The 21,284-nt window shown below is 45.6% G+C and overlaps 1 protein-coding gene across 4 annotated transcripts in view; it reads left to right on the forward strand.

Moving 5' to 3' along the window:
* The window catches only part of fam49bb (family with sequence similarity 49 member Bb), a 40,848-nt gene that overhangs the window by 17,931 nt on the left and 1,633 nt on the right, over positions 1-21,284 (forward strand). For all 4 annotated transcript variants that reach the window (XM_035759441.2, XM_035759446.2, XM_035759460.2 and 1 more), the window contains 8 exons: positions 12,133-12,215; positions 12,519-12,640; positions 13,211-13,316; positions 17,011-17,150; positions 19,371-19,448; positions 20,623-20,739; positions 20,854-20,933; positions 21,125-21,251. In XM_035759441.2, coding sequence (XP_035615334.1) covers positions 12,143-12,215; positions 12,519-12,640; positions 13,211-13,316; positions 17,011-17,150; positions 19,371-19,448; positions 20,623-20,739; positions 20,854-20,933; positions 21,125-21,251 — 843 coding nt within the window. In that variant the 5' untranslated portion in view covers positions 12,133-12,142. The remainder of the gene's footprint in view (positions 1-12,132; positions 12,216-12,518; positions 12,641-13,210; positions 13,317-17,010; positions 17,151-19,370; positions 19,449-20,622; positions 20,740-20,853; positions 20,934-21,124; positions 21,252-21,284) is intronic.

Below are 21,284 nucleotides of genomic sequence, written 5' to 3' on the forward strand. Positions count from 1 at the left end.
TGCCTAGAAAAAGTATTTCAGTCTTCACATTTTACTGCCTTTAAAATTACTTCTAAAAATGGAATCGATTTTTTTCCTACCGATATACACAACCTACTCAACTTTTCCAAAGTGAAAGACAAATGTATATACCTTATCCAAATGGATGTAAAATAAAATATGTATTCACACCCCAGAGTTAATACTTGGTGGAATCATCTTACAGCTGTGAATAATGTTGAATGAGATTCTACCTTTTCACAACTCTTATGGAAACATAGATTGTTTTGTCAAAATAAGCAGATGTAGGACCATTATTAACACTTACTGGAAAGCCATTCTGGTGTGTCTTTGACATTAAAAATTGGGAAATTGTTCCGCTGAAAAATAACTCTATCCCAGGGTTAGTTATTCAGACAACCAAGGCAGCGTTTCCACTAACTTTTTATCTGGACTTTCCTCCTTTCATATTTCTTTAGATCCTGACAAACTCCCCAGTCCCTGCCGGTGACAAGCATACCCATAACATGACGCTGCCACCACAATAAATGGAAATATAAAAGGATCAAGAACACTGCATTATCTCCACATTACTGGCCTGGGCCAGAAAGTAAACATAATGAAGCCTTTGTTAAAAACAAATCTACCTCAAATCATCCATTCTGTTTGCAACAAGGGTGTTAAAATACTGCAAGACAAGCAAATTAATTAATGTTTTGGCCTAAATGAAAAACTACAGGCTTGGGTCAAATCCAATACAACACGGAGTGAAACCCTCTGCAATGGGTATGGTTTTCACTGGAAGGGACTGGGGAGTTTGTCAGAATACAAATAAATATGAATGGAGAAAAGCCAAGGTCAAAATTTGGGAACCTGCCTGGCATAGTTTTATTTTTCAGCTTGACAATTACAAAAAATGTTAATGCCAAGGACATACCAGAAAGTATTTCCAATAAGTGTTGTGTTCATAAGTGGTCCAGTCACAGTCCTGACGTAAATTTGCTTGAAAATCTAAAGGTTTGAATATTGCTGTCCATCAATGACTCCCCACCAAATTTCCTGAGGTTGAGCAATTTTTGACAAAACAATTTATTTGAATTGTATTTTTATTTAACCTTTATTTAACCAGGTAGGCTAGTTGAGAATAAAGTTCTCATTTGCAACTGCGACCTGGCCAAGATAAAGCATAGCAGTGTGAACAGACAACACAGAGTTACACATGGAGTAAACAATTAACGAGTCAATAATACAGTAGAAAAAATTAGTCTATATACATTGTGTGAAAAAGGCATGAGGAGGTAGGCGAATAATTACAATTTTGCAGATTAACACTGGAGTGATAAATGATCAGATGGTCATGTACAGGTAGAGATATTGGTGTGCAAAAGAGTAGAAAATAAAATAAATAAAAACAGTATGGGGATGAGGTAGGAAAAAATCGGTGGGTTATTTACCGATAGACTATGTACAGCGGCAGCGATCGGTTAGCTGCTCAGATAGCAGATGTTTGAAGTTGGTGAGGGAGATAAAAGTCTCCAACTTCAGGGATTTTTGCAATTCGTTCCAGTCACAGGCAGCAGAGAACTGGAACGAAAGGCGGCCAAATGAGGTGTTGGCTTTAGGGATGATCAGTGAGATGCACCTGCTGGAGCTTTAGTGACAAAATGGATGGCACTGTGATAAACTGCATCCAGTTTGCTGAGTAGAGTGTTGGAAGCAATTTTGTAGATGACATCGCCGAAGTCGAGGATCGGTAGGATAGTCAGTTTTACTAGGGTAAGTTTGGTGGCGTGAGTGAAGGAGGCTTTGTTGCGGAATAGAAAGCCGACTCTTGATTTGATTTTTGATTGGAGATGTTTGATATGAGTCTGGAAGGAGAGTTTACAGTCTAGCCAGACACCTAGGTACTTATAGATGTCCACATATTCAAGGTCGGAACCATCCAGGGTGGTGATGCTGGTCAGGCGTGCGGGTGCAGGCAGCGAACGGTTGAAAAGCATGCATTTGGTTTTACTAGCGTTTAAGAGCAGTTGGAGGCCACGGAAGGAGTGTTGTATGGCATTGAGGCTCGTTTGGAGGTTAGATAGCACAGTGTCCAAGGACGGGCCGGAAGTATATAGAATGGTGTCGTCTGCGGACAGGTGGATCAGGGAATCGCCCGCAGCAAGAGCAACATCATTGATATATACAGTGGATACATGTTGCCCCAGGAGTTGTACAAAGTTACTAGAATTTTATTTAAAATGATTCACAGCTGTATTGGCCGCCAAAGGGGCTTCGACCAAGTATTCACTTTGAGGTGTGAAGACTTATGGGTCGTTCCACGAAAGGGTCCCTTTTGATATTTTAAGTAGAAATTGTGCACACATATTGCATTTTAAAAGCCTGTTACATTAAATGAAGTGCTCTTTTGGGCAATTCAATAAATCCTGATTTTTTTAAATATGAATTAAAAACTCACTGAAGTGACAAAAGTCATTGACAAGTCACTTAACCCCCACATTTCTCGAATGTTTTACCATCATTGTAAAGCCCTGGTTATGTTGCTTCGTCAGTCATTTCTGAAGATTTATTATTTAATTCATGTGATTTAGGAATTCATTTTAATATAAAACAAACAACAACCTGTCCCTCATTTTAAGGTTAACCTTATAGTGAAACTATACCTTTTGGAATTTTTTTATTTTTCAAAAGAAACGTGGAACATCTAATAGTCAAATCATAGTGTAAAAGCAGGTGAGCTGGTTCTACTCTTTCACACAACAATCTTCCATCCCCCCTGTCACAAGGGGATTTATGGCTGATTTTAAAATGTCATCAACCATGTTACAGCCAACCCTGTTGCTGTTTTTGGCTGTTATTAATGGGAACTTACTATAGTATTTTTTATTTAACCTCTTGAGACGGGGAAATTTATTTTTTTATTAAGTTGAATATGTGGTCTTTTATAACAGAATGTAAAAATTAGGTGAAATAAAGTTTTTTCTTTTACCAAGTTACACTACTCAAAAGGCACTTTTCTATTTATTTATTCATTTAACCTTTATTTAACTAGGTAAGTCAGTTAAGAACAAATTCTTATTTACAATGACGGCCAAACCCGGGCGACACTGGGCCAATTGTGCGCCGCCCTACGGGACTCCCAATCACGGCCGGTTGTGATGCAGCCTGGATTCAAACCAGCCTCAAGCTCTGAGATGCAGTGCCTTAGACCGCTGCGCCACTCGGGAGCCCACCTACTTGGTGCAACGACCCATATGCAATCAAGACATCTTCATTGAGCACCCCCCAAAAAAAAAAATGATCGGTAGGGGGAAAAATTGAATGTAAGTCCCTTTTTTAGATCACTTTTTAAGGCGGCAAAATGTGAAGACTGTGCAGGGGGTGTGTAGACTTTCACTAGCGACTGTATATGATGAGTTGTGCGTTTTGATTAGTTTGTACAAATGTCTTATTGAATATGTTTCACCTGTGTAGTGTCGTAACTTTGCTTACTGCCTCCTCCATCCATGGTTTATTGACTTACTCTGTGTAGCCAAGTATTCTCTGACCAGTGGGACTCCTAGGCCTTTGGAACTGCGGTGTTTCACGAAATGGCAACTATTCATACAGTACAGAGAGACGCTCATGGATCGTGTGGATGAAGCCGATTTAGGCAACGTATTTCACTTAGAAAATTTCCTGAAGGCACTTTACCATGTCAAATATATCTATGGCTTTCTTTTCGGTGAACATCTGGGAGACTGCAACACACACACAGGCCCCACATCCCCATAAATAGGAAATGAGAGATGATTATCCGTCTGTGGTGGATGATTTGCAGAGTGGCATGTTGTGTCAGCTAAAGTATCAGCTGACTGCTTGATTATTTGTGTTCCTGTAGGGTTGACATGCTCTTCACCTCAGCAGCCTCTGCTCCCCTGAGCATCACACCAGTTGTTTGCTCTTTCTCTTTGCTCTCTCTCTCTCTGGGCCCGGCCTTTCTCTGCATTCTCTCTCTCTCTCTCTCTCTCTCTCTCTCTCTCTCTCTCTCTCTCTCTCTCTCTCTCTCTCTCTCTCTCTCTCTCTCTCTCTCTCTCTCTCTCTCTCTCTCTCTCTCTCTCTCTCTCTCTCTCTCTCTCTCTCTCTCTCTCTCTCTCTCTCTCTCTCTCTCTCTCTCTCTCTCTCGTTTATCTTGCGGGCGTCTGTCTGTCCTATAAGGCAGGCCATAGGAATTATAGTATTACTGTCTCTAATTATGACAATTGCAAATGCACACTATGTGGACACCCCTTCAAATGAGTGGATTTGGCTATTTCAGCCACACCTGTTGCTGACTGGTGTTTAAAACTGTTAGTCAGGAGCTTCATGAAATGGCTTTCCATGGCCGAGCAGCCACACACAAGCCTAAAATCCCCATGTGTTGGCTGGAATGGCGTAAAGCCCGCTGCCATGGGACTCTGGAGCAGTGGAAACTCGTTCTCTGGAATGACGAATCACGCTTCACCATCTAGCAGTCCGACAGACTAATCTAGAGTTGGTGGATGCCAGGAGGACACTACCTGCCACACTGCATAGTGCCAACTGTAAAGTTGGGTGGTGGAGGAATAATGGTCTGGGGCTGTTTTTCATGTTTCGAGCTAGACCCCTTAGTTCCAGTGAAGGGACATTTTAACGCTACAGCATACAATTACATTCTAGACGATTCTGTGCTTCCAACTTTTTGGCAACAGTTTGTCGAAGGCCCTTTCCTGTCCAAACAGAAATGGTTTGTCAAGGTCTGTGTGGAAGAACATGACTGGCTTGCACAGAGCCCTGCCCTCAACCCCATCGAACACCTTTGGGATGAATTGGAACACCCAATGTCAGTGCCCGACTTCACTATTGCTGTTGTGGCTGAATGGAAGCAAGTCCCTGCAGCAATGTTCCAACATCTAGTGGAAAGCCTTCCCAGAAGAATAGAGGCTGTTATAGCAGCAAAGGGGGGACCAATTCCATATTAATGCCAATGATTTTGAAATGAGATGTTCGATGAGCAGGTGTCCACATACGTTTGGTCATGTAGTGTATACATGTTACCCTGTAGATTCGAAATAGACACCGGGTGGCGCTCTAAGCCAATTGTTTGACACTAGCCCCTCTTTGCCCTTGATGCAGTGCAAGACAAGATGTTTGCTAATCTGAGGAGTTACTGCAGTGTTTGTGTGCTGAGGCGGTATCCCTATGTCAGAGGATGGGCTGCAGCAAGTAGCCCAGGTTGCACGACAGCATTTTAGAACCCTGACCTCTCCACGGCTTTTGAGATCCAACTCGGTTAGAGGAGCATGGCACTTGCAATGCCAGGCTTGTTGGTTCAATTCCCGCCGGGGCCACCCATATATGTATATATATATATCTTTTTTTTTTTTTTTAATGCATGCACTACTGTGAGTCGCTTTGGATAAGTGTCTGCATAATGGCATATATTATTAATCCAACAGGTTATGCTAATGAATCCATAGTGGTTTTAGTAAAAAGTGACTTCACATCAATGTCAGGGTTGATGCGTTTGCAATTATGATTTTGGAATGTTTTGATTGGAGATCTGGTTAATTGGGGAAATTAAACCGTAGACCAAACATCTGGGGAAATAAAGACTGTTGTTAAATATCTCAATAAGTGTCCTTCATCTTTAGTTTTGCGGTGGTGCCTGAAGGATGTGTCGCTGAAGTTGGCATGTGTGTCCCTACCATCGTGGTTCAGAGTTTGGGAGTGGTCGCTCTCCCTCCGCAACGTCTTCTATGTACTGCTGTCCATCACCTCCAGAGGGCGCTCAATGCATTCTGAACAATACAGGCACGTTTGTACCGAGAATCATCATCTCCCCAAACCTCAGCATGCTCCATTGTGCCCCACCCTTAATCCTGTGAGGGTTCTTCTGAAAATACCAAAACGCGTACCGATCCATGTTACTTACTCTGCTTTTCATCTAAAATGTCATACACTTTCTCTCCGAGATGCTGATGGGCCTACATTCTGCCGCCTATAGTGTGATTTGAAGGGTTCTGTGTGGCGTCCATAACTCCGACACAGTCAAAAGGTCATTTGTGTAATGATGGTTTGGGGCTGTTTGCAGTGACTGGGGCTGGAGTTGGAGAGCTGCCTGGAGGGGGGAGGTGTGACCTACGACATGCAGCCTGTGCCCCACTTCACCCCCACCCCTCACTCACTAACACCCCCACAGGCAGGAGTTGGAGGAGTCTTCAGGGTGGAGGGTTTGGGGCTGTGGGGAAGTGTTTCTCTCTGCCCCATTACACCTCATTTGTAGTCGTCTGCATGGAGGTCACCAGGTCAGCCCTTATCCACCGCACTGCAGTGATCCAGAGGTTGCTCTGTCGACTTTTGAATGAATGGTATAGCCGTTGCGTCTTGAAGAATAGGCCTGTAACTGTTTACCAAAAAAGTGCTAGAGTGACCTTTTAGTAGTTGTTTTACCTGTTTTATTACATAAACATTTTAGAATGGTTTATTACATGATATCAAGTTGAGTATAAAGTAGTCTACCGTTTTTAGATAATCCTTTGAGACAGTAGCCTAACACAAACAGTTTGCTTGATAAGGAAAAATGGATTGATGAAACGGATGAAAACGTGTTTGTTTCAAAAGCCGTGTGTGTGCGTGTGTGTAGCCTAGCCTACTGTAGTTGTTTCCATGGTTTCTGGCTTTGATCAGGTGCTGTCCATAGATGAGGGCTTAGCTGAAGCTCCTGGTTTCATCTCTCTCTCTCTCTCTGTGATTTCTGCTGCTTTGGTTGGACTCTTTAGATTTCAAAGGTTTATTTTTATCTCCAAATGTGCATTAATTGTAGTTTGGTCTCAAGCCGTGTTGAATTGTAAAAGTAGTAGGCTACATTGTGATGCAAAGCAGGAGAAAAACCATGACTGCAGTTATCCTCAATCAGCAAGGTGCTAGAGATGCAGTAGCATTGTTATGGTCGGCCTAATAATGCATGATGATACTGCAGACTGAGTGGCATTAGCTGTCAGTCATGATATTTATTGTGGTTGTTATGGTTTGGTCTCTGTATTTGACTGGTTTGAAGGTTTGTTTTTATTTTGAAAGTTGAATCTGTTTTGGTGCCCTTTTTTTATGGTGTTTACTACAATATAGCACACGGAGGGGCGTGGCCACAGGGTTAATCAAGTTCAAACCATAAACAAACAAACTGCATGTCCCCTGCCCACGCCCCCCCACCCCCCACCACCATGTGCCACAGTAAGCTCCCTCCCAACAGAGTCAGCTGGGTGGGGTTGACTCACTCGGGAGGGTAAGGGGTACAGTAGGGGGTGTAGGGGGAAATGCGTGCCAGCCCCTTTTTTTTCTGCCTGTCCGATCGGGCCAGCATCAGCGAGCTCCGGCGGGTCTGGGCCTGGCTGACTGGGCTAATGCGATGTGGCGTGTCACCCGGAGAATCTAGGTCAAGTTTAAAGCTGCCTCTCTGCTCCCGCCACTGCAGCACTCTGACTGACGCTCCTCTATTTCTCCCCAAAATACACACCCACATGCACATCTTAGAACCACATATTATTGACACACACATTATACATCCTTATCTAAATACGCATTTAAATCATTTCTAGCAAATATACACTTATATACATTTTTACGCTTCAAAAACACACACACAAACCCTCTCCCCCCCTCGAAGCCCCAGGCGAGCGCTCAGCCTCTCCACGGCATTGGCCACGTGATCCGGCGGGCTGTCTGAGTCTGTCTGGAGGGAGGGGAGGAGGGAGGGCGTTGTTTTTCCCCGCTGGCTGGGCATCACTGCCGTAGTAAGACTGGGTCAGCACGTGGATCCGCATGCTGCTGCAGAGAGAGAGAGCAGCATAGTAGTAGTGGAATGTCAGCACTCTCCTCCATTACCCTGCAGCCCTGAGCTGTTTTTCTAGGACACCACTGCAGACCCGGAGCCTCCAGCCCAGGATTGTTTTGCTGGGTTTCCACGGTTGGGGTGGTATGGTGTGTGTGTGTGACTCTGGGAGGATCATCATGGGGTCACCACGTTCAATGGGCGTGGCACTAAATATTGGGATCTTCTTCAGTACTGATGCAGCGGAGGTCTCATCACTCATGTTTTTGTTATACCTCCACTAGGTCTTTATCACAGTCCACTCACATTTTTACCTTGAAATAATCAAAACAATTTAGAATGTTTTGCGTGCAGGAATATTGTCAGTATGAGTGTTTTGTGAATGATTCGTAAATTGACACTTTTTTTAAATTTCACAACATGACAGCAATTTGGAAAATTACAAGTCACAATTTGCTTAGTGAAATTTTTCAGTTATTTCCGTGAGCGGGATGGTGCTGGAAAAAATTCCTTCACTGCCTGTTCACCAGATCCCTTCGCTCCCCTCCCTATAATCCTCTATTTTTGTGGCATTACCTCATCTGTATTAATATATTCATGTGCGTTCATGTTCAGGTCTTACTACTGTATCATCTCCTCTCCCAGAGCTTGTGTCTGATTGGCTACACACTTGTTTTCAATGGTACCAGCTTTTTGGGATTCCATGGATACAGCGCATGGTTGGGCAGAGCGGCTCAGCCAATAGGAGAGTGTCGTTGAGCTGGCGGTTGTGAAGCAGTGCCCCATGGCCCTAGACGAGCCCCTCCCCTTCCTCTCTGCGAGCACGCGATCGCCCAGTGGGGGGGTCCAAAACAAAAACAACCCCGCCCCATCCTCTGTCCACGGGGTCGGGGCTCCCGCTAACACATCAGAACCTCCACTACCATGGGAGGGGCACACAACCACCCCCCTCCTGTCTCTTCTCTTGCATTCCTCTACTCCAAACACTTCTAATGCTCCACTCCTCTTCACGCACCCATTATTTAAAGCAATTGATCATTACCACCAACCATTTACCATTTATCACTGGCACATTATAATTTCAACTGTACCAGTAAGTGTTTGAGATACACATGCATATATATATATATGTGTGTGTGCTTGTGCTTTTTGGTTACCATTAATAGGTTTAGCTTTTCATTTGGTTTGACTGCGAACCTGGGGTCTGTAATTCAACGTTCATTTCTGCTGGCGTGGAGAGAAAAAAAACTGAAAAACTGCCCTCATTTCAACTCCAACTTTTTCCGTGAACTGGAGGATCCTCTCTTGCACTTTGAAATGTGAAGCCGAAGCCACCGCAAATCCCCAGTCCTTAAAATGACCTCATTGCAGACTGAGCGAGGGAGCTGTGGGCCTTTGGTGCTGGCAGTGTTTGCCCTGGCAGTGTTGCCCGTGTTTAGCTCGCTGAGCCTGATGGTGGCACCACGACCACGCCTCCTCCTGCTCAGCTCAGTCACTCTGCCTCTCTGAAAGGGGGCAGTAGAGGACTAAGGGAAAGGCATAGGTAGCCAGGGCAAGCTCACTCACACTGCATGTAGGCTAGAGTAAGCCTATTCATTCAAAAGCAAGTTGAGGTGACTGCACCCCTCCCCTCCATCTGAGGATAACCAGCGGGGTGATTCCTCCCTTCTCTTCCTCTCATCGGCCTGTCCGCTATGTGGCTACCACAGGTACCAGGTAGTAGGAAGGCAGCCAGTGAGTTTCCAATGAGGGGCCAGTGTGTAGCAACACCACTCAGGTCTTGTTAGTGGAGAGTGTTAGGACGGGGCCGGGCATGGCAGGAGGCAGGTGGTGCGGTGGGTCACATGGAAACAGGGTCAGCAGGGAGAGGGAGAGATGATTTATGATAGTGGCAGGGAGTACTAGTGTAGACACGGGTAGAGTCAATGGGTCCTGGATGCCTCCTTCAAATTATTTAAACCAACGTCTGGAAAAGGGCTTTAAAAGGAACATTGTATTTATTCATCATTACTAATTCAACCACAAGAAGGGAATATTTTGTTTATTGTTACTAGCCTGTAGCTTTAACTTGCCTCTAGACATCACTTTGTCACTTAGCTTGCTTTCTGCACTCACTCATTCACAATCCCTCGTTTGCAATGACTTTCGACTTGCAACTGAGTCTCACTCTGAGGGTTGTTTTAACCTGCCACCGGTAATCAGACTATTCACCCTGTCACCAAGGTTACGTCTCTCAGCCATCTTCAGCCTGTCACAAAGGTGTCACCTGGCTGTCACCGGTCTACCTCACTCTGTCACAACCTAGCCAGCAGCAGCACTTGAATGTCCAAGACAAAATGAGCCCTCCCTCTACCCCTGATCCAATGCAATTTCCTAGGAGTCTTGACCTTTTGTCTCTCGGCACGGGACAAACCGACCAGGTCCCTGTGCATTCTTGACAGGATGTCACTCCTGATTGCATAACACACAGCTCCAGACGGGGAGACATTATGACCTACATCCCGCTGGCTGCCTGGCGTTTGGCTGCCTGGTGTTTGGCTGGCTGTCTCTGCCTACGGCGGAAGAGGAGGTACAGGTGCAACACTGCCTGTAGCATAGCCAAGTCATGTAGACTGTAGGAGCGATCATAGACCAGAGGCATAATGCTGTACGACCACTCATAGGCCTGTATTCACAAAGCGTCTTAGAGTAAGAGTGCTGACCTACGATCAGTTTTGCCTTTTGAATAATATAGTGAATAAGCTACTACTTAGCTACCAGCCTGATCCCAGATCAGCCCTGCTACTCTGAGACGCTTTGTGAATACGGGCAACAGACTACAGTCATAGTAGGAGCACTCGTAAACTACAGTCAAAATACTGTAGCAGCAATCAGACTTGGACAGAGTCTGGGCAGCGTGACTGCCCCAGGTTGTCTGATTCTGCAGAACTGTACATGTTTGTGCTCCCTATTTTCCATATTCATACTGTTTCTTCAACATGGCTTTCTAGGGAATGACTCAGTGCTGTGACCGACAGTTTAAATTGTACCTCAGGATTGGAAAGTGTTGTACAGTAGCGCATACAATGTGTAGTCCTGTACCATTCACTGTCCTCGGTATGAGTCATGGGCTAGGAATGAACTTTGACGACACGCTTTGGAATAAGCTCAAACGAATGTGTTCAGCCCTGTCAGTATTAAGAACATTTGTGTGTGTGTGTGTCTCTCTCTCTCTCTGCCTGCCTGTCTGTGTGCACATACACAACACGGGAGCCTCTCACCCACAGTGCCGACAGCAGGGGTTCCTTCTCCCACTGTTCCAACTAGATAAGAACTGTACAGCAGTGGTTTCCCTTGGCTCGGTTTGGGGTTGGTTTCACTGTGTTTTCCAGGTACTGGGTGAATCTGTGGCCTTCGTATTGACAGCAGAGAGAGGCTGGGGAAGGATAGGGGGCTTAGTTCTCACACTACTCCTTCTGAGGTGAGATTATCTCCCCTCCCCACACGCCCCTCTGCCCTCCTTTTCCAGGAATCGACTGCCTCGCTTCTGGGAAATCTGACTGGTTGGAAACAACGAGAGATTACAATTCAGTGTTTTTGAAGCAGTGCTTTTTTTTTTAGTTGTTGGAATGCGTTCGTCTGTTTCCGTTTTCTTGCCAACCCTGTGTGGAATTGTTATACCAAATTGCCATTTTTTGGCTAATGGTAACATAGAGCTGGCAAGATCGCTGAAACAGACTCAGGCTAGGAAAATGTTCACCATGGGGGTTCATGTAGGATTTACAAACAGTGCAAAGTCCTGAATGTCTCACTTTTGTAGTGGGAATCAGATCATGATAAGACATCCAGGCCATTTTCCTATTGTAGAGATGGTCGGGATTTAAACTCTGAACCCTGTTAGGTTAACATCTGAATTTGTGCATGTACAGGGTGTGTGGCCCTCCCTCCCTAAGGAACATAGAAGCTAATTTAACAGACTAGTTTGCATATAACGGCTGTTAGCAATCGCTAGATGTAAATGCTTATCAGGAGGGAATTGAGGGAAGCGGAGACGTCACACTCGGTTGGACTTCTTCTCCAAGGCAGAGCGATTCCCCTATTTCGGATACTATTTTAGGAGGGGGGGAGGGGGCTTTTTGGGGACATCTGGTGGACCAAGGCTCGGCACAGGAAAACCACACAGGATCTCGGAGGGCCCATCTGGGGTTCAGGGGCCACTGGAGCAGAGAGGAGGAACAGGAGGGGGCACCAGGGTTGTGTGCCCCCCTCAATACCACCACACTTAGCTACCAACACAATGAAGTTGAATCTTATGGTTGTGTTTTCTCTATTTGTCTCCGCAGGCATCGTAACATGGGGAACCTGCTAAAAGTTCTGACTTGCACAGATCTGGAACAAGAGCCCAATTTTTTCCTCGATTTTGAAAGTGAGTTTCATTACCATCGCGCTCTTCACACTCGAGCTTCCAATCGTACCTGTTTTAGCTGTGGCCCTTCTTACCCCCTCATCTGTCTCTGTTCTGCCCAGAGGCTACAGAACCTCGTCTATTTCCCATTTGCATCACCAGCTATTCTCTTAGCTATGGTGTGGCCACTGGGGGGGTGTTTGGATTGGAATAACAATCAGAATAGAGATGTATGTAGGTCTGCAGACTAGTGCATCTTCACCTCTATTTGTAGACTCCCTCCCAGATGTAGAAAAACCTTGACTGCCTTCCTGTGTCCACTAGATGCTCAGCCCACGGATGCAGAACGAGAGGTGTGGGAGCAGGTGGACCTGGTGCTGAAGGACGCTCGGGGAGTCCTGGATGAACTGCAAGCGTACAAGGGAGCGGGTCAGGAGATTAGAGAGGTACAGGACTTTGGGAGAAGGGCCCGTTTCCTCAAAATATCTCAGATTAGCAGAGTGCTGATCTAGGATCAGCCCCCCCTCCTTGTCCAAGTAATCTTATTCATTATGTTCTAAAAACAGAACCTAGATCAGCACTCCTACTCTTTATGAATACGGGCCCACGTCAGGAGATCAAAGATACAAGATCCAAAATAACTCTTAAACATTCATTATAAACTGGGTGGTTTCAGCCCTGAATCCTGATTGGCTGAAAGCCCTGGTATATCATATACCATGGGTATGACACAACATGTATTTTTCCTGCTCTAATTACATTGGTAGCCAGTTTATAATAGCAATAAGGCACCTCAGGGTTTGTGGTATATGGCCGATATACCATGGCTAAGGGCTGTATCCAGGTACTCCGCGTTGCGTCGTGCATAAGAACAGCCCTAATCCATGGTATAATGGCCATATACCACACCCCCTCGGCCCTTATTGCTTAATTATAGACCAGTGGCTTGATCAGGCTCCAGAAGGTGATTAAACTCTTCAGACTTGATAAAACATCTCGTCTTTTCTATCTGCCAGGCGATCCAGAACCCCAGCGACGAGGCGTTACAGGAGGCGGCATGGGCGGCCGTGGTCCACCTGGTGGGGAAACTCAAGAAGTTCTACCAGTTCTCCCAGAGATTAGGTATGTCTGAGGCCTAATTTTAGGATCAGTTTAGCCTTTTTAAGACCACAGTGAATAAAGATGACATGGACAGCTGTGGACCTGATCCTTGATCCAGCGCTCCTACTCTGAGACCAGTGATACGGCCCCTGTCCTGTGTTTCAGGTTACATATGTAGCCCTACAATACCACACCCACACCTGACTGAGACTAGTAATGTGCGTCCTTCAGAGCTTTGGTACGCAATATCCTAATTGCAAAAAGGTCAGATAAACGCCTGTGCCAGAGGTTGACTAGCTTCCAGCTTCTCTAGAGGTTGCATGTAAGAGACACACCCCTCTCGTGACCTTCGCCGTCTGCGTGCTCGACCACATCGGCGATATCGACTGCCGAGCTGCAGGAAATGAACACGCATTGCTCCACGCACACACAAACAAATATGCAGCGCAAACCCCCATAGCTTTGCATTCATTAACATGATGCTTGCTTGCGCTGCACTCCGACTAGACCTGATACTCCCCTCCTCCCGGAGGTGAAGACTCCTCATTATCATGGAGAGAGAGAGAGGGGGGGGGGGTGCTAGCCTAGTGCTGCCTGCCTGTGACCCCGCCCCCCTCCTTTCACCGACCTTAACCCCTTTATCTATTGGAGGCCGGCTGAGACTGCAGTCTCTGGGGTCACGTTAGCTTTCAAGGTCTGCATTATCAAAATGCAGACCCTCCAAAAAAAAAATCTGTTTTTAATAGATTTCACCTGCTTTCTAATTAAACAAACCGACATTTAAATACATGGCTCTACTCAAGTGTTCTAGAATGAAGGAAAATACACGTCAGTTCAAGAGGGTGCTATGTGAAAACAACGGTTTTCTTTACCCTATGTTATTATAACCGAATACAAGATTCATTCATCTGAATGGTTTTATAGACAAATATGCTTGTACTCGACAGTGTTGATGAAATACGAAGGCCATACTGTAGGTGTATTGGAAAAATGACACGTTCACGACACGCTTCTGATTGAATTAATTCTGAGTAAGATTTATTTTATTTTATTATTTAATGTTCTCCATTGTAACCAACATGAACAAATAATCTAACTCTGGTTCGAACTTTAGCAAACAAACTAGTCTGAAATTGTCCGCAGAAACATTCTCTACATGAAATGAGACCACTTAGCCTATCTTACCACCTCATCTCCCTCCCTCTGTTGCTCTCTATGGTAAAAATGGTGCATGCCCTAGAAAAGTACAAGGACAGGACACCTGACTTTAAAATTTTTTTTATTGTCGTTAGGCAGTGATCACCGAGAGAAACTATGCGGTAGCATTTCTTCATCAGAATTGAGTTTGCGAGCTGAGCGGGCACTGTGAACACTTCAGCAATTCTTGAATGAGAGTTCCCACCACACACACACCCTCCCCGCAGGCAGGCAGAGAGTGTGGTTTGGAGGATGAATGAGACATTTTGGATAATCGCTGCGAGTCTATTTAATATAGCAAGTTGGAACTTGAAATTAAATGAATTGGTCAAATATACCCGCATTTTCAGAATGCAGCAAAAATAGAAAAATGTGAAAGATTCTGGTGTGTGTTATGTAATGAAGTAGGTCATCTCTCCGCTCCACTGCTCTGACTCTGGGGGCCACCTTCTCCGCCGACTGACTCCCCTACAGACAGACAGAGAGGATGACTGCTGGCTGAGAGATGACTTTATCAGACGTCTCTGTGTTATTACTCAATTATCTGGGGGCGTATTTCCCAACATGACATTACCTTTGAAACAACCTTCCACAATATCATAACTGTCACTCATCATTCCTGCCTAATCATTTTTAGTAGCGCATCACATTTATTCCTCATTTTAAATGTGATGCTTCCACCAGTGGACGTCTTCAGGACAGGAGCCCGTTGACCGCAGGGTTGGAGTAAATACCCGCCGCCCTCTGATCCTCCCACCCATTTCCTCTCCCAAAGCGAACCAAGCTCCGCTACAGCGCCCGCCTAGTCTATGTGCCCGCATTCCGCTCGCCTGCTCTGCCGTGACCTAATGGGATCAGACGTCCTTCCCCTCCTTCCCCTCCAGCAGTGCTAGTGCCTCGATTCCGATACTAGGCCTAAACCCATCTCAACTTCTGTTTTGACTGGGGTGGGGAGTGCAATCACCGAGGCCATTTTTAAAATCAGCCCCCTCCTCCTGGCTGCTGCAGCAGAAGCAATACACTGGCCGAAGCAGATGGGGATCATCACAGAATAGCCAACGTGCTCAATTTACTGGACTGCTCTGACTGCACTGCCAGCTTGAAATTCCGCCCCTGAAAAACCCTCCCTCTGCGGATCACTGTCTCTGTGTTAAGTGAGCATCGTGGCCAAAGGTCTCCATTTGTTTTCGTCCTGGGTTATGGCGGTGTGCGTATCTGTGTCTACCTTGTGCTGTACTGAAAGTGGTGAGAAAGGAGTTGAGAGTAAAATATATGCTCAGCGTAATGGTTGTGTGCGTCTATGCGGAAGTTAGCGTTATTGTGCAACCAGATTAGTGTGTGTGTGGTTTGGTTTGGTTTTTCAGGGTTATGTCATTATTGTAGATCTAGTCATCTTAGTGAGTCTAGACTGAGTTCTTCTTCAGTCTCTGACTGCAACCACATTTTCCCTCATGGACGGTTTTGTCATTGTTTATTCATGGTGAACATCTTAGTGCTTCCGTTGGCTATCTTGAGACATGGAAAATGCAGGCAAATCATTTGTGTATCGATCGCGCTGGGCCGTTGGGAAATGCACAGTTTGCCTGGATACGAGTGGAGATTTAAATAAACTTGTATTTGTCACATGCTTCCTAAACAACAGGTGTGGACTCACAGTGAAATGCTTAGTTATGGGCCCTTCCCACCAGTACAGAGAGAAAGATAATAGATACACAATGAGTAATGATAACTTGGCTACCAGTACGGATTCTATGTGCAGGGGTACGAGGTCATTGAGGTGGACATATAGTTAGGAATAAAGTGACTAGGCAACAGGATGAATAATAAACACCAGCAGCAGCGTATGTGATGAGTCAAAAAAGGTTTGTGTCAACAGGGTCAATGCAGATAGTCAATGCCGCTTGCTTCATTGTACAGCTTGTATGTTACTACAGAACTGTGTGGTTGTGGTTTACCCAAATAAAGCCACGTGATATCTTTTTGTTTACCTACTGTCTGAACAATGGCGGTAAGCCTGGATGAAGAGCGCCCCGCTCTCTCATTACAATGAGATAATTAGGCTCATGTCTCATCTCTATCGGATTAGGAGATCTTCCCATCCCCCACCCTCACCCCTAGAGACAGCTCTTCCATAGACACCTCTCCCCTCCTCAACCCCACATTGTGCCCAGGGCCCTATGCCAATCACCGCTCTATCGCATGTCCCTGTTTTGTGCAGCCCCCCAATTGTATTTGGCACACATTTGTGTCATAATGTACATGCCGATTTCGATTGTTATGTTTATTAGGCAGATATTTACCTTTCATCATTCAATCCACCATTGTACATTTTCTCCCTCTCTCCTCATCTGACACCCTCTCCTTGTCCCTGTCTGACAGGGGCAGAAAGTTTTAGTTGTCATACATTTTGATATCATGATGTTCTTCATGATTGTTATGTTTATTAGGCAGGTATTTAAACTAATCGTACACGACACACAACCGTCTCTAACCCCCTCTCCTCGTCCGTGCGCTACAGAGGCGGCGCTGCACAGCCTGCTGGGACCCCTGACCAGTGAGACTTACGACGACCCCACTCAGCACCTGGAGCGTGAGCAGGCACTGGCCAAGCAGTTCGCCGAGATCCTGCACTTCACACTGCGCTTCGACGAGCTCAAAGTACGTCCCATCACATCCCTGGGCCTCCATTTTTACTCAATTTTGCCCAGAGTCCCCAGCATTCTCATTTAATTCATTGCTTGTTGTTGACCTAAGCTATAGCTGTTGTTGGTTGTACATGGTTCACCTATTCCTTTTTGGTAGCAAGCTAGCTAGCGCTGTCATTAGCATAACACAGTGTTAATACCCTGTTAATTAGGCGTTAGTGCTGTACATGATTAAGCCTCAGCCCCTGAACATATAATAAGTATTTAATTGGTACGTTAGGATTGTTTCCTGGGAGTGCTGTAATTCTATAGTCTTCAACACTGCTGGAATGAATGAATGAACAGTGATGTTGTGGATAGGGATGACTAATAGGATAGTGTAGTTGGCTGGGGCTCTTTGGTAGAATCACAAATGGCACACTATGCAGTGCACTACTTTTGACTAGGGTCTATAGGGCTCTGGTCAAAAATAGTGCACTACTGTATGTAGGGAATGGGGTTCCATTTGGGAAGCACCCCTTATTTGGGCACCAGTCTTCAACACATAGAAACATGGTTTATAGTTGATCCCAAGGGGGGAAAAACCCACAGATTGCTTGTTTGTCTGAGTCGCAGACGATACTACAATACAACTCGCAAGGCCTCTTTAGGCACCCTGTTTCCACACACACTCCTCAAACCAGCACCCTGACACCCCCAGGCAGTCCGCCGAGACGCCCCAATTAGCCAGCCCCCCCTGCCCAGTCTCCCCATACCCTGCATAGGGTCTAAAAGCGTGAAGGTAGGGGGGTGCAAGGTGCCATGCCAGGCACCATTCATCAATCTTTCACTCCCCTTACCCCGACCACAGGCATTGACCTAGTTCGAACACTCACCCACCCGCCAACCCGCCTGCCTCCTTTTTTCCCTTCTTTTTTTAAAGCCACTCATTGGTGAAATGGGGCTGTCTGGCCCTGACACTAGCCACTAGCACTGACCGTCTAGCTGTAGCTAAGTGGACATAGACTTGGTACCAGTCCATTATGGTGGAATTACCGTACTGCTCGTGCCGGCCAGGCGTTAAGACACTGCAGGGCTAATAATGTGCTGCTAGGGGTAATTAGGGAGGCGTCTTCCTGCATTGGATGAGCAGGAGGTTGATGTGCCGGACAGGGCCCACTGATTGACCAGTGGCTTATTGGAGGTCAGCTATGCTCAAGGCAAAAGGTTTAATGATCCTCTTTGTGGAAGGAAGGCAGCAGGGCAGAAGGCGGCAAACTTTTTGGCTCGAGGGCCACCTCGGGATTTCTAAATTATACGGAGGGATGCACGGGTTTTTGGGGGCCGATTTTGTTTGTCAACATCTATTTGAGGGCCAGAAAAAGGGCACTTTTCAAGAAAATACGTACCCTACTTTCTCAAATAAAAAATGGAATCAAATCCGCTAAAGTTATTTGTCATGCTTCTTAAACAACAGGTGTAGACTAACAGTGAAATGCTGACTTACGGGTCCTTTTCCAACAATGCAGAGCTGAGACAAAATATGACATTAAAATAGAAATAGTGACACAAGGAATAAATACACAGTGAATAACTAACGAGTAGTAAGAACATGGCTATATATCTAGTTTTATCTACTGTATACTCTATTTAGTTTTAGATGTTCAAGAGTGGCATGGAGTGTTTTGTTGTTGTTTTTATGTTGTTTTTTTACTCGTAAAAAATAAGCCCCCCCCCATCCCCATTTTTACTTCAGTTGTACATGTTTTTTTTACTCAAACCTCCCACGGGCTGAAATCTGAGCCGTAGTTTGCCCACCCCTGCTTTAACCTGTACTGTCTATCCAGCCTCTCGTCCTCAGTGTTGTTGATGCTTCTGTCACGATGCCAAACACACTGAGCCACTGCTAAAGGGAGCTAACGAGGACTTAATTCATTGACAAGTGAAAATAAATGCATTCTACTTTAAAGGAATGGTGAGGAAGTATCCAGCGGTATAGAATCCGCTTCAGTAAATACATGGACGATTTGAAACCTATCAATGTCCTTTTCGTTCCGTCTCCGCCCCCAGCTATGTATATGCCTCGTTTGCTAAAACATCCTGTCATGACGACGGTGCATTTGATCAGGAGAGCCGAATGTCTGCTGCCGCAAGGCCGTGTGTTCTACCTACGGACACACAGGCAGGCGCGCGCGCACACACACACATGCGCCAAGCCCTGTTTGTAATGTTCACGTTAATCCTTGTGTTGCAGATGACTAACCCCGCCATCCAGAATGACTTCAGCTATTACAGGAGAACGTTGAGCCGCATGCGGATCAACAATACACCGGTGAGCTGACGTCTATAAACTATGGGGCTGATGGGCTCCAGTTTGGTGGTCTACAGACTCTCTGGGATACGCTGGTGTTAAGGGACCCCCCCGCCCCCCAGACAGACCCTGTGGCCTACTCCTCTTCCCTTCCTCTTCATCAAGCTCAGCAGGAGGCCAAGTGTTCGTCCTGCTCTACAGGGGGCCATTAACATTACAGGCTATATAGGGGCAATAAGAGCTGTATGAGAACTATTTCATCATTAGCTCTCGCACTTAGTCTGTCATAAATACATTTAAAGGCAGTACAAGTTAAGTGTTTTATCTCTAACACCCCCCCCCACCACCAGTAATTTTATGGGAAAAGGGACATGTATTGGAGAACCTCCGGGCTCAGTATCATGTTTCCTGATATTTGAAACGATTTGGAATGCAGTATTGTTCAGATGAGAATATTCTTGCGATTTAGTATGACAGGTGTCCAAAGGACAATCCAGACTCCTTTCTCCACCCAGCCGTGCTTCAAAAAGACTGACGGTATACCTTTTTCAGTGACAGCAGAGAAAAGTCTGAATTTTTCAATGGCTCTTTTAGTGTATAAAATGAACAGAATTCACTCTTGTTCTCAAGACGCACGTCTGTGTCTGGCCTGCAGCAGCTTTATTCCCTGTACGACAAATGCCATTACGCAAATGGCCCCCGGACGGTCCGACTGTTAAGACCTGTCACTGTTAGAGCCCGTCTCCGATGACACCATTTTCCCTTGATGGGGCACTCCCCATAGGGCTTTGGTCCAAAGTAGTGCACTATGTAGGGAATATGATGCTATTTGTGACGCAGAACCCCACCTCTAGCTAGCCACTGAAAATTCCCTCCAGCTCAGCAGTACAAAGGAGCATTACTTTGCACTCAGCATTCAGGCACTGACTACTGGAATCACTGAGACATTTTATACAAAGACACGAGACGTATCAGTTCTGGCGGAAAATACATTTGTTCTTATTCAAACGTGATCATTTTTTTATGTGACACGTCTTAACGTTCTGGGGGATTATTCATTCCGCATTAGAAAATAAAGGCAGTCTTTAAGGCAGGAAAAGCATCTCCTTGCCATTACTGAACATTTTTCTCGACCAGCAACTTCTGGCTCAATAATGTCCACGGTAAACGGTGACTTTTTGTTTTGTTTTTTCAGGCAGAGGGGGAGAATGAAGTCAACAACGAGATGGCCAACCGGATATCTCTGTTCTACGCCGACGCCACGCCTATGTTGAAGACATTAAGCGACAGCACGACAAAGTTTGTCTCAGAGGTGACGGGCTTCACAGCTTCCTTACCTGGCAACCTTGACATTTGACACTTTTCTCATTTGTACAACAATGCCGTTTACAGAAGAAAAAAACATCCCCTCTTTCTGTTTGCTCAGAATAAGAACTTACCCATCGAGAACACGACAGACTGCCTAAGTACAATGGCGAGCGTGTGCAAAGTCATGTTGGAAACGCCGTAAGTGATCCCTGTCCTCACTAAATCAAGATCATGTCATAAACTGCAGATGATCTGGGCCCATATTCTTAAAGCGTCTCAGAGTAGGAGTGCTGATCTGGGATCAGTTTAGCCCTTTAGATCATAAGGAATATAGTTATATGGGCAGGGCAGACCTGATCTATATCAGCAATCTGTGTCTGTGTTTCCAGGGAGTACCGAAGCCGCTTCACCAGTGAGGAGACGGTCTCATTCTGCCTGCGCGTCATGGTGGGCGTCATCATCCTGTACGACTACGTGCATCCTGTCGGAGCCTTCTCCAAGTCCTCCAAAATCGATGTGAGTGCAGGGAGGAGCTATGTTCCTGCATGC

The sequence above is a fragment of the Oncorhynchus keta genome, chromosome 4 (assembly GCF_023373465.1).
Source record: "Oncorhynchus keta strain PuntledgeMale-10-30-2019 chromosome 4, Oket_V2, whole genome shotgun sequence".
In the NCBI taxonomy this organism is placed as follows: Eukaryota; Metazoa; Chordata; class Actinopteri; order Salmoniformes; family Salmonidae; genus Oncorhynchus; species Oncorhynchus keta.